The sequence below is a fragment of the Chenopodium album genome, chromosome 7 (genome assembly GCF_948465745.1).
Source record: "Chenopodium album chromosome 7, dcCheAlbu1.1, whole genome shotgun sequence".
NCBI classification, from domain to species: domain Eukaryota; kingdom Viridiplantae; phylum Streptophyta; class Magnoliopsida; order Caryophyllales; family Amaranthaceae; genus Chenopodium; species Chenopodium album.
Window position 1 is genome coordinate 37,283,877 of NC_137840.1, and position 13,689 is coordinate 37,297,565.

The 13,689-nt window shown below is 33.1% G+C and overlaps 1 protein-coding gene across 1 annotated transcript; it reads right to left on the reverse strand.

Moving 5' to 3' along the window:
* Positions 1 to 8,093: 8,093 nt before the first annotated feature.
* LOC145641061 (AP2-like ethylene-responsive transcription factor ANT) lies at positions 8,094 to 12,949 on the reverse strand. Its single transcript, XM_081692250.1, has 9 exons — positions 12,399 to 12,949; positions 11,540 to 12,020; positions 11,325 to 11,407; positions 11,118 to 11,126; positions 10,659 to 10,747; positions 10,487 to 10,560; positions 10,357 to 10,407; positions 9,799 to 9,875; positions 8,094 to 9,272 (listed from the first exon to the last, which is right to left on the reverse strand). Exons 1-9 carry the CDS (start codon positions 12,799 to 12,801, stop codon positions 8,713 to 8,715), a joined length of 1,827 nt encoding a protein of 608 aa, XP_081548376.1. The 5' UTR covers positions 12,802 to 12,949; the 3' UTR covers positions 8,094 to 8,712.
* Between the last annotated feature and the right edge of the window lie 740 nt (positions 12,950 to 13,689).

A 13,689-nucleotide genomic window follows, 5' to 3' on the forward strand; every position in this document is an offset into this window, starting at 1 on the left:
TACAAATACACTTAAATAGCTCTTTTCTCATGCTTAAAGCATCAATAAAATTTATATGAACCATAATAAAATTCCTTTTTAATATTCCAAACCAAATTAAACATTTACTTTAATTAATCATGCATTCTAACATGCCATAAATACAAGTGTGGTTCATACAAAACATACCAAATTATAATTTCCAATCCATAATCCATCACAAATAAATCATGCTTTATAATTCAATCACCAACATTAATAATCCACAATTCCAAACATAACTCTTAGCATGATACTACTTGTAATTCAATTAACCAAATCTAGAATGCTACTACATCATCCGTAAATATGCCAAGTACGCGAACGTACCTCAAATAAGCCCTTAAAGTAGCCGAAAACACTACAACAATTCCCGAACCAAGCTTCCTACATAAAGGGACAATAACATTATATTATTTCTCCTTGTATACATAATTTCCAGCAACTTAAATTCACTTTAGACTACTTAAAATAATCTGAAAATTATTTTTAAATCCCTAATTAAACACTTCTTTAATGGTTAATTAAACCCTTTCATTAAAATCACAATTCTACTACTTTAATTAAAATTCCAACAATATTACTAGATTAAAACCCCCTTAAAATCTTTATCAAAGTATACTTTTATGCCCAGTTAATTAATAGAAATGCAATAGGAACAAAAGCTCTGATTTAATTAGTCATAAGAACCCTAAAATCCCAATTTAAATAAATTGAAACCGTAGGTTTTAAAATTATAAAATTTGAAAATATTAGTTTAAAACATCGAAAACATAGCTTTGATACTAATTTAATCAATTTCAAACAATAAAAATAACAATTTAACAAGCATTAAGAATGGATAAAATAAAACAAAGGAGAGAGAGGGTGGGGCAGCCACGGTGGGCCGCAACTGCTGGTGGGTTGTCGGCTGGTTGAGCGGGGTGGGGACGCTGGTGGGTCGTGGGCTCCGGTGGTGGGTCATGGTTTAAACAACAACAAGCAACTCCACATGAACATTGTAGTTCACGTAGGAAGGAGGAAAAAGAAAGAAAAAACAAGGAGAAAAAAAAAAAGGGGAAAAGAAAAGGAAAAGGGGTGAGTTTTGACCATTTGACTTTTTGGGTGGCAAATTTTAGGGGCGTCCGTTCGGTTTCGGTTTGGATTTAGTCCAAATCCGATCCAATCCGAAATATAATTCGGTTTGCAATTTTTCAATCCGATCCGATCCGAATTTCTCTCTTGATCCAATCCGATCCAATCCGAATTAAAATTCGGTTATTTGGATCCGATCCGAAAATTCAAAGTTTAATACTTTATTTTTTAGCGCCTAATACAATTATAAAAATAAAGCTTTACTATAAATAAAAGTCTTCAAAATCATGATTAAAATAAATAGTTCAACGTCAAGTCATTAATTAATTAATACAAAGTCTCTCTAATTTATTTTATGTAGTAGTAAGTATTTGAGCTAAACTTCAAAATATACAGAAATCCATATTTATACAAGCTTAATTTTACAATTCGATTTTCGGTTTGGATTGGATGCAATTAGGGTTAATCCGATCCAACCCGAAAATTCGAATTTCCAAAAAATCTCAATCCGATCCAATTCGATTTAAAGTTCGGATCCGATCCGAATTGATAATTCAGTTTGGATTTGATTAGATTTCGATTTTTATCCGAATTATGGACACCCCTAGCAAATTTTAGGGATTCAATAGGTATTTATAGAATAGGGTAACTTTGAAATATTTGGGCCACATAAGATATGATATGAGGGAGAAATGATTGGCCCAAAATAAGTAACTATGGTGATTGGGTTTATTATGAAGATGGGCTATATTTGGATTAACTAGTTATTGACCCAAAACTTGTTTTACTTATATAATCCTATAATTAAAATAGTTTGACCCAAAATATATTTTATAATTAAATAAATAATATATAAAATACATTAAAATACGGGGTATTACAGAAATCCAGCAGTGTGTGCCCTCTTCAATAAGTGCGCTCGCAAGTTTTTGGGTACAAAATATTAAACCCATAAAAGCGCGCCCACAAAACCTTCTTGCGCGCTCCCGCAATCGAAAGGTATGCCTCCCCTATAGCCACACAACTTCCCGCACAAACTCTCTACCTTAAATATGTTTCGCTCTTCATTCCCTGTGTGCTCCCCCACAATATGGGCACACGCCGTCTCCTAGCTAGCGTAGTAGCGCAAAAACAATCTATCTTGTGCCTTTTCTTCATTTATTGTGTGCGCCTTTAGGGTTGTGCGCCCGCGATCCTGCACTTACGCGTCCTGTCCAGGGTCACGCAGTGCATCTTGAGCCAAAATCTTCTCCTTAGCTAGCACCAAGGTTCCTACAAAACATGAACAAAAGAAACCAATCAAGGTAGATAGTAAACAAAAAGAGGGATAAAACATACAAAAGAATAGGAGTTAAAGATAGGAAGATAAAGATAGAAAATAGGGTACAAACTAACAACAAGCATGGGAAAAACAATCAAATTAAGCTCTTAATTATGGCATAAATGCCACTCATCATATCTTCTAGCCAAACTAGCTAGAACAGAGATTCCAATTACTAATGTGGTCCAAACCTTGACTATTGTAATAGATCTAGTTCCCAAACCATTATTTCGAACAAATTTATGTTTGAATGTAAACTCTAATATATATGTATGTGTGTACCAACTTTGTAAAAAGTAAAGAACAATAACATAATTAATACTTAATACTCCACTAAAAAAGTGGAACGCGTCTCACGCGTTTCCTTCTTAAAAACCCCAAACCGTGAAAACCATTAAACCAGCCCCTAGTTTTTTATTTGAAACTAGCTTTCCCCTTCAAACAGTAAACTGTTAGGCCACCGGCGAGTAGAATGGTTTGGGTTGCTCCTCGATTGCCCGCAAACCTCCCTTGTCAAGACTCCGACCCAGCCGATGAACACTATTTTCGTTAAAGTGTGGTTAAAGTGTTATGGCTATCTGATAATCGCACCCTTGCCGCGATGTGATGGTTTCCTTTGCGTGCATCCGTCTGTGGCCGCCGCTTCGAGTTTTTCTTTTTCTTTTTTTTTCTTTACACGTTCTCAGACGTGTTTGTTCGTGGTGGTGCTCTGATCACCTCTAAGGTTGTCGCCCTTTCGTCAACTCTTGTGGGTGCCGGCGAATCTTAGACCTTTATCTTTAGCCTTGTAGCATTAATCATAAATTGTCTTTGATTGGAAGTTTTCACCAACTTTTAAAAAGGTCATTATGGTTTGGTGTTTTTAGTTCACTAGTTTGCTAGCCAGTTGCTCTTTGGTCTGGTTTTCATAAGAAGAGTACTAATTAGTATGTAGCTTCTTTTGTGAAGTTATTATTAATTTTTTAATTTTGTCTTAGAAGTTTTGGTATGGAGTGCCACAAATTACTTATTGCCCTAATGCATATTCACTTGAATGATGACTATAATTAAAGCATTGTCAACTATGCTAAGAATAATTGACCCCGAAACATCCTCAACAATTAAATTTTTTTAGAGAGGAGGGCAATGTTCACTTTAAGAAAGGTGAAGTCATTCTTGTTGGGACTAAGTATGATAGAGGATTGAAACTCCTGTGTTTTGTATTGCCAAGAGATGATGATGATTGCGTTTTTCTAAGGAATCTTGTCATATCCTTAAACCTCGCAGCTTGCGCCTTAAAAGTTCAGGATTACGAACAAACTAAGGAACTCTGCTCGCTAGTCATTATGCTTGATGATAAAGCTCTCTACAAAAGGGCATTAGCCGAAATTAGGCTCTACTAACTTGAAGAGGCTTTTGAAGACCTTGACAAAGCAGTCAAGGTTGAGCCTAACAACCAAGACATCTGCCGTGAAATGGAGAATGTGGAGGGTCTAAGAAGTAAAGCTAGCAAGCTTAAGGGCAAGAAAGGCACAGAGAATTCCGACCTGCCACATGTCATCTTCAACAAAAAGTGGAAGATCAGTTAGTCAAATATAAGCCTAGAATCTAACAAGTTGTCTAGTAGTGATGTTTAAAGTGATGTTATGGAGTAACCTAACATGGAGGTTTCTAGTGAGATAATGGTAGAGAACCTTACCCCAATGGTAACTATAACTCCTTTGGAAAAAGGGGATGATGAGGCTACCAGCTCCCCAAATAACCAGGATTCTAGGCATGCTATAGACAAGGGATCGAGGAAAATCCATATTCTCATCAATAAATTGAGAAGCAATCAGTCCCTTAAGATTTCAGATGTGTCTTAGTCGGACCTGAGTCAAAGGAAAACCTTGAGTTTCTTGAAACCTTCTACTTCATGGATGACTGTACGAGTGAAGGAAAAGACCACCCAAGATGGGCATTCTGATTCTCACAAGCCTAAGGACTCCAAAGTTTCTGAAACCTTGTTCATGCCCACTATGATGGTAGAGCCGAAAAAGAGTGGTCGCGTCAAGAAGGGCCAAAAGAAGAAGGCTAAGCGATCTATGGGCACCACCGTGGTCAACCATATTGTTGGAATTCCAAATCCAACACCGCTGCCATTGAGAAGTTAGTTGATCATATATCTAATGGCCTAGCTTCTTGCAGCAATGAGGGTTCAAATATCGAGGAGGAGAATGAGGATCATATGAGAGATTTAACTTCCACATATATTGCTGAAGTGGAATCCGTAAGTTCTAATGAGGAAGACCCCATGAATTTTGAACTTAAACGGGTACAATCATTTGCTCCACACCCTACCTTCACGTCGAGGAAGTATGAAAGGCCAATCTGGTCAAAGGCAAAGAGCAAGAAAGGTAAAAGTTACTCCAGGTTTTAGTTTTGTTGGATCAAGAAATGCAAGGGAACAAGTTTGGAACACCCTATGACCGGCGATAGATCCCCTCAGTCCTCTTATTTGCATTATAAACAAGTTCACAACGTTTGTACCCCTAAACCCCACTTTAGCTCTTGTATTAGCTTGACTAAGAGAGTTAAATTTTCGCTTTGTAGTCTTCAGTTTGTTGGGAGCTAGCCTCTTTTTTGGACCGTTGTCCAAAACAAAATAAATACTTTTTTTAAATAAAAAAAAAAAAAAAAAAAAAAAAGCGGTGTTTATCTACAAATATCAAATCAAGCCACTGGATAGCTAATGTTGACCATTAAGTTAGTGATATATAATATACTGAAATAATTCTGGCTTTTTTATTTAACAAGGAATTAATTATGGTTTATATCGTATTCTTGTATCCAATCTAATATATATATATTTAAAGAGGAGTTTTTCCCCGAGTTTTTAGAGAGTCATGTAAGATTTAATTTTCTTTGCGCGCCATGTAAGATTATAAATTTAAATGGTAGCCAATTAAATAAAAGATTATTAATTTCTTTTACAATTAAATAATTCAAATGCCACGTAAGCAAAATTGGCGAATGAGATTTTAAAGTTTAAATTAATTAAATACAAAATATTATCTTTTGATATTATGAATTTTATCTAATATTTTAAAACTAATATAATAACAACTTTAATCACATAAATATGAAAAAATATTTTTTTAAAAAAAATACTAACAAACCGTGCATCGCACGGGCTTCATCTAGTGTATTTATATTCCACTCATGAATTGAGTCTCCTAATATTCTTTCTTTTTTTTTTTTTTTTTCTTTTTTTTTTTTTTTTATATTTTAAAAATAAATAAATAAACTTGCCCGCGCAAAGTGAAAAAAATCCAAAGGTGCTGGATTATAATTTCATCTTTTAAACCATTAATTGAATTCAAATCTCATGATTTCTAAAATCTGGTCAAAACTCAACATATGCAATCAACCACACGAGCAAGAGGATTATTAATGAGAGAAATCGCTTTATATAAATAATAACAGAAGCAATGATGGTTTATCCACAATTCCACACCAAGACATGGAATTGCTTTTGCGTTCAACATCATTATATCAGTGGATAGTGATGACATGAACTTACACTTAAAATATACTCCCAACTTTTTGTCCAAAGTAATTTTCAATCTAACCGACGAGTAAGACCTGTTTCGTTCCCCTTATATTTATTTATATGAACTGATCTGGTAAAAGTATGATCTGATATGGTATGGTCTAATTTGATTGTCTTATTTGATCAAACTTTGACTTTAAGTGTACGATAATCTATAAAAGAAAAATATATCAAGTGGGATCTTGTTAGATTCGTAATAATGTGTATTTTATTAATATGTAGTTTTCATAAATTTTTTCATTACGAAATTAGAAATATTTAGCGATAAAAAACTGCACATAAAACGATGATCTAATCTGACCTGAACTTATTTTTCAGAAATAAGTAAAAATAAGGTAAACTAAACAGGGCTCAAGTCTTCTTTAAATATAATCTTATGTTTATGGCCACTACTAATTTTTATTTTATATATTTCCTCCGTTTTTTTTTATTGCACCATAAGGGGTTTCACGCTTGCCAATGCATTACTTTGGCTATTAATATCTATAATTATACTTTTGTAAAATTATAAAAAAAAAAATTAATATTTGAAAGGTAGATTTTGAGACGAATGTAACTAGATCCCACATGACTATGTTTTTTCTAATGGAATAAATTACAAAAGATGGTCAAAGAAGATTAAGTGAATAGTGTCAAAGTCTTTTTGGTGCAATAAAAGAAAAACGGAGGAAGTATATATATTGTATGTATATGTATATAAAGTAGGCACGGGTCGTGCCGACACGCGAGCGGCACGGGCCCGGCACGACAGCCCACTTGTGGGCCGTGAGCCGCGCCGTGGACAAAAAATTAAAATCCGGCACGAGCACGGCGGGCGACACGGCCCGCCGGCACGGCCCATGCCCAATTAAATAAACTTATTTAATTAAATAAACTTATTTAATTAATAAATAAATAAGTTTATTTATATAAACTTAATTAAATTAAAGTTGTTTATATTTATATATCATGACAAATAGTATTAATGATTGAGTCTTACTATTGTACCGTCTTAATTTAAAGGTGTCAATTTGGATTTCTAGATTGGGTTCAGTGATGTAGGGTCAATTTAACTCATTGTGTCCACACGAGTCGTAATCTGAATTGGATATTTTTCAGATTTGGTCGGACCGGGTGTGCTTTTGACACCTCTACGTCTGATACAAGTTTTTGTATTGGCGTAACTCGTTGTAATCTCTTATGTAAGGGAAATCTGATAGAGATACTATTTCTATTTTCTTCTTCATTATCATTATCGATTTAAATAGTGACATAATCGAATATACTTCCTCCATCCCTAAATTGAAATGTTTTTTCACCCAAAATGTTTGTTCCTTTATAAAAGTCTCATTTCAATATTATGTATTTTTTATTCACATTTTACCAATCAATTTTCACCCTCTTATTTTTATATTAACCTTTAATCTCTATTAATTCTCATCACCCGTGCTTGTTTTTTTTTTTTTTTGTAAGAAAGATTATTAGTGCTTTATTAATCACGAAACTTGGTACCCATTACAACATAAAGGGTAATCTTGCTAGGAGTGTGATTAACCCAAACTTGTTTCACAGGGTACTAATTTAGCAAAGTGATAGGAAGATTCTCATATCTTCTAACACGAGACCAATGCACACCATCAAAAAAAAGTTTTTTTGTTTTTTATTTATTTATTTATTTTTTTTTTTTTTTTTTTTTTTTGTAACATCAGTTTAATGTACATAACCAATAAGTTGAAAAAAGAAAAGAAAAACGTAGGTAGTATATATACTGACTATATTTTTTTTGGAATTGCATTTCAATTTTAAAAGGCACATGATAGCATTTTTCAAACAATTCTAAAAATATTACCAGTACATGTGAACGATAGTTTAGGATGAATGGTGTAAACAATTTTAATGTAGATGAGATTAACTAGATATAATCATTAAACACCTAAAAACTAAAGATAAAGTCCTAATTAATCATGACTATTTAAACCTAAAAAGTAGATTTAAGAAGAAGGGTTCATACGAGAATCTCTCATATGATATCTTCCTCTTTTATAAGCAATCAGAGAGAATGTCTGCACCTTTGAGGAAAGCATAAGATAAGAAAAAGAAAAAAAAAATCAAAGCAAAGTAGAGAGCATATTTTTGCAATCATACTGTAAAACAGATGATTGAATAATTCAGTTGAAGTAGAAGAAATAAATGATGTAGTCAAAGTTTAGTGATCTTCCTTTATCTTTGCATTATTGACAAATATAAGAAATGAGCTGGAGTTTTGTACTTAAGCTAGTGACCCCATAATATTTATTTTTTCAAAAAGTTTCCTAAAGTAGATCCAATAATATACCATATTATATATATTGGCAATATCATGCCATAGAATGTTAATCATTACAAATTCTTCTTCCTCTTTTTCTTTTCCCTCCATTTTTGCCAAAAAAAGATTTTCATTTTACAAGAGGAGCCAAAAAGTTTGCATTAAGTTTGACAAAAGTTTCCAGCATTTTGCTTACAGACAGATAAATGGACCCCACTTTTGTCCCTAATTAAGTCTAATTACACCCCATTTCTCTAATTTTCTTCCACTAAACCCTCTTTTGTTCCCCACAAAAAAAAAAAAGATTTTCCCTCTTTTTTTTCTTCAACCCACCATTTTACAACTTTTTTCTCTCATCTTTTTCCTTTTGTCACTTTTTTCTCATGCAAAATAACCTGCTCCAACTTTCTACAGGAATACTACTAAGTACTAAAACATGTTAACTTAAGCATCATTCCAAGCAGCAAAAACAGGGAAATGAGCCAAAGGAATGGCTGTAGCCGCAGTTGGTGTTAACTGCCCTGCTGATGCAACCCAAGGGAAAACCATCGAATTCGAGGTGGTTGATGACATTTTCTCATCTGGACTACCTTCCCTAGAGCTGTTCAAGCTTGTAACTAATGATGATGCACTCGAGAAATGAGCTGCAGAACCCAACTTTTGACTTGGACTTGCCATTTCGAGCTCAACAAGGTCCTGTAAGCCAAGTGAGAATGAAGGGATAGGGTCAATTGACACCATCTTCCACTCTCCAGGAGAGTCATTGCCATTGCTGGCTACAGTTACATCGCCTGCAGTAATGTTCTCAGTCGCACTAGGGCTCTCCTCGAAAGCCTTGATCAATTCCAATTTGTTCCTTCTAGCCTGCTCTCCTGCTAGAAGAGTATTGCTGGACATGATCTTTTCCACATGGTACCTACTTATGTCAAAATTAGTCACAGCATTTGTTCCTCGGAACTTAATTGCAGCTACATCATAAGCTTCTGCTGCTTCCTCTTGGGTGCCTAAGAACATTACATTCAATTAAAATACTTAATAAATCATCATATACAACCATTTTCTTAAATGTAAATTAAAAGTTTAAAACCCGAGAAATATAGTCACAGCCATATTCCTAAGTTACTTGTGCACATTAGAACTTATTTGTTCATATGACCTTAAATTAGTTGCAAATTGACCTTATATACTCGTAGCATTTATTAGAGTGAATCTAAACTAATTTTTCCTGAACTTACTACATTAAAGTGAAAAGAACAAAGTAACATACCAATAAGGATACTAAGGTCAGCCTTAGTAAAGCAATTCTAGTAGTGGCACAAAAAAGAAACATAAGAACAGATATTGACATCAAATAGAAGACCAATATAAAAGCTTCTTTAAACACTAGTATAAAAGAGCCTCATAAACCACCACTACAAGATTGACTTGGTCATTCTTTCTTTTCTTTTTCTTTCTTTTGTATTTTTTATTATTTGACCAAAAATAATTATAATTTGAAACGTGAAATAAGTTAAGGGAAAGCTGGCTCACTAAATGTCCCCAAATAGAGGTCCTTGTTCCCAGCTACTCTGCCTATCCTAGCTTGCCATCTACCATGCTGATGATGCCTGCAATTCAAACTTAGATATTTAAATACCACATTTATTATGTTAGAACCATATTTCCATGCATATTTATGACAATTTCAAATAGCAAAAGATCATTCAGAATTATGTGATGTTTTGAAATAAAAAGTGTCGAACATTTCCACTAAAGATTAAAAAAAGGTAATGTTATATGTAACCCTAAGGGCTATATATAAGCATTAAATATACTCTTGGAAATTGTATAAAATTAGGAATTCATGACAAAAATACACGTAAATCAGTGTTATTAGTGTTTATATTTTGATGATTTCTTAACTTTTTACGATTTTCAAGTGTAAATTTAATGCTTATATGTAAGGGCTATGTATAACATTTTCCATTAAAAAATACAAGCTATTTAAGTGCAACATTATTTTATCAAATTAATCATATAAGAAAAAGAATACACTATTTATACGTAGCAACTGAATTTATGTTTAAAAAATCAGGAAAAATAAGAAACCTTGTCACTCCTCTGTACATCGAAGCTCCTCTTGAAAATCCACTGCTTTTCCTGTGAATTATGATTGAGATTAATTATGAGCACGATAATTTGATAATACACACATAATAGCTTAATTTATTTTATTTACCTTCTTAAGTTAGCAACATATTCTTGACGAGTCATGTTCTTCATTTCTTCAATTTCTTGTTTGTAGTTTTCTATCTAAAATAAATAAAACAGACAATGCATTGCAGATTCAGATAAAAATAACCTTGATAAATTGATAATATTGAACATAATAAACAAATTTTGTAACATACAGGGAAATTAGTGTGAGTTGAGAGTCCCCAGTATTTCAGGGCAGCAAGATCATAAGATCTAGCAGCTTTTTCTTCCATATCATAGCCTCCTGATAATCAACCCCAATATAAGGAGAATGAGAGTAAATCCGTGGGCCATACGAAAATACCAAGTCCGTGATACACATGTACTCTATTTACTCGTCCCTTAAATACTGACTATAACATTTTGATGTTTCAAACGTTAAAAACTCTAATAACATTTTATGTTTTAGGTTGTGTTTTGGGGACAAAAAAATGCTAAATGGGGCAATGTTTATAAGATAAGGAGAGTAAATGTTACTCGTAGCTTAAGAAACTTAGAAATCGTGTCATACCATAAAAGAAGTTCACACGATATAATATGGAGTAACTATTGTAATGAAAAAATGAGTTGATTAATCAGCTAAACTAAAATTAATAGTTTGAGAAATTGCTTACCAAGATAAACTGAAAGAGGTGCAGCATTTGGTTAACAGGCATTCCAAGCAAGACATGATGAAAACAAACAAACAAAAAATTGATTAGCAATTTAGTCAGATATATTTCAGTGATGACCAAAAAAAAATGGACCCATAAATTTATGTCCTAGCACTTTCAAACAAATGATAGAAATTAGGCTATTTTTTTGGTATGTTATTGACTAACCTTGTCTCCCTTTTCTTGTCTGCCCCTCTTTTTTGCAACTATTGTCCCATAAATGAGCTTCAAATCTACCAGTCCATCTATGCCTTTACAAGAAAATAGATACAGAATTCATAAACAAATTAAGAAAATAAGATAAAATAAAAATAATACGAGTACAATAAACGTCAAAAGAATTTTATTTTTTTTAAAATAAATAAAAATTGTAATGAACATACTTAGTAACCCCTCTATATTGAGAGGTCCTTTGGCCAAAAGTGTCTATTGACTTCCTATGAACAGTCTGCTTAGATTGACCCATTTTGCCAAACCCTCTCTTCTTGGTGTCCATTGCAGCAACACCAACACAATCATTCCCAGAAGAAACATTAGCCACCGTCGTCGTCGCTGCTGTTGTTGTTGCTGGAGCTGTAATGCAACTCGACTGCGAGCCAGGGCTCATGGACAATGAAAGATACTGTAAATCACCACAGCCGCCGCCCACAGTTGGTGCAGCAGCAACAGAAGCAAGAGTATTTGTACTATTATCAATATTATCTACTGTTGTTTCCCAATTCTTTAGCAAGTCATCCTCTGAAAATCCTTGGTATGCTAATGCAGAAATGTAGGACTCTAATTGTTGCTGTTGTTGGTGGGTGTGCTGCTGTTGTCTGTAGATGCTATCCAAGCTAATACCAAGAAAATTCTCTAGTTTTCGCTCTGAAATACTCGTGGAAAATAATATACATAGCACTTAATTATTATTTAACAACCAAAAGTAGAATTATTAAACATTTAACGACATTGAACAGACGTGTAATTTTGTTACATATACTGCACACCGTTTTTAATACTTCGTATTCATAGTGTTACCGAAAAACAAAACTCGATTTTTATAAGAGGAAACCTCTATAGCTCTATCAAAACTACAAAATTTATTATAAAGTGGGAAATATTTATTTACACTTTTGTCATTTGATAAATAAAGTACATTGTTTTAAATGCACTAAATATAAAACTAACACCAAAGAAAAAAACAAAAATAAATATACTCTATTTAATAGTGTGAAAAGGGAAATAAAATGAATAAGAGTTTACCTTGAGGTGGTTGAGATCTAGTGAAAGCTTCCATAATGCAAAGAGACCCATCTGACTTAAGTGGCATAACAGTCAAAGGAGAATGAAAATATCCACTATTATCTCCTCCTCCGCCGTGATCAAAGCAAATCGGACCACTGCTGAGTTGCTGCTGGTGGGGCAGAGGAGATAAAAACATACCAACAGGGGCAGAAGACTGCTGCGGCTGCGACTGCGACTGCGGCTGTGAGTGTTGATGATGATGAGTGTAATGATTAAGATAATCATGTGCAGAAGAATTATTATTAGAAGCCTCCATTTTCATGAAAGGAGACAAAGAAAAACCTAACCAGTTGTTAGAACTACTGTTACTACTACCACTGTTACTCCCATTGTTATTATGATTTTCACTAGTATGCTTCATTATTTTTTTTATTTTTTTTTGGCACGTTCTTCTCTCACTTACTTTAGCTAATACTAATACCAGAATCTTACAGAAGAAGGCAAAGTTCAATCATTGGCTAGAAAAATAAACTAATGTGAAAAAAAATTAATGAAGGAGAGAAAATATATATATATATATATATATATATATATATATATATATATATATATATATATATATATTTTTCTTTCTAATTGTTTTACAGAGAACAAAATGAGAATCATTTAGACTAAACAAAGAGAATGAAATGAAGAAGAAGAAGCAAAATGTTTTGTAATTTTCATGGGGATCTGTGTATATGTTGAGAAAGACTACTCCTTTTACTTTTTTTATCCTCTTCTCTCTCTTGTTTCTTTCTCTATTATCCCATGGGTTGGGATTTGGGGTTCATAAGACACTCTTAAATTAGTATTTACTTCCTCCGTCTCATAATATAGTTTTTTTTTTTAACGGTATTTAAGAAATAGGAAAAGAAAATGGATGAATTACATTAATAAAAGTGGAAAGTACAATTATAGACAAAAGTTAGAGAGAGAGAAGGTGGAAAAAAGTACAAATCATGTGCAAAATTCAAAGGTAAATTAGATAAAGTTAAAAAAGTGAGGGTATAATAGACTTTACATACTATCCAAAAATAGAAAAAAGAACAACATTTTGGATCACCAAAATAGGAAAACTAGAAATATATTACGGGACGGAGGAGGTGTATAAACATAAACTCATTGAAAAATCCAGTCCAAAGCTCCATATTTAATGTGGTTTTTTAAGTGCAATACTCTCAATGACACAAAATTTAATGTGGTTGACTTAAATTTGTTAAAATATTACAATATATAAGGGTATGTTTTGATAAGCTGAACTGAGATG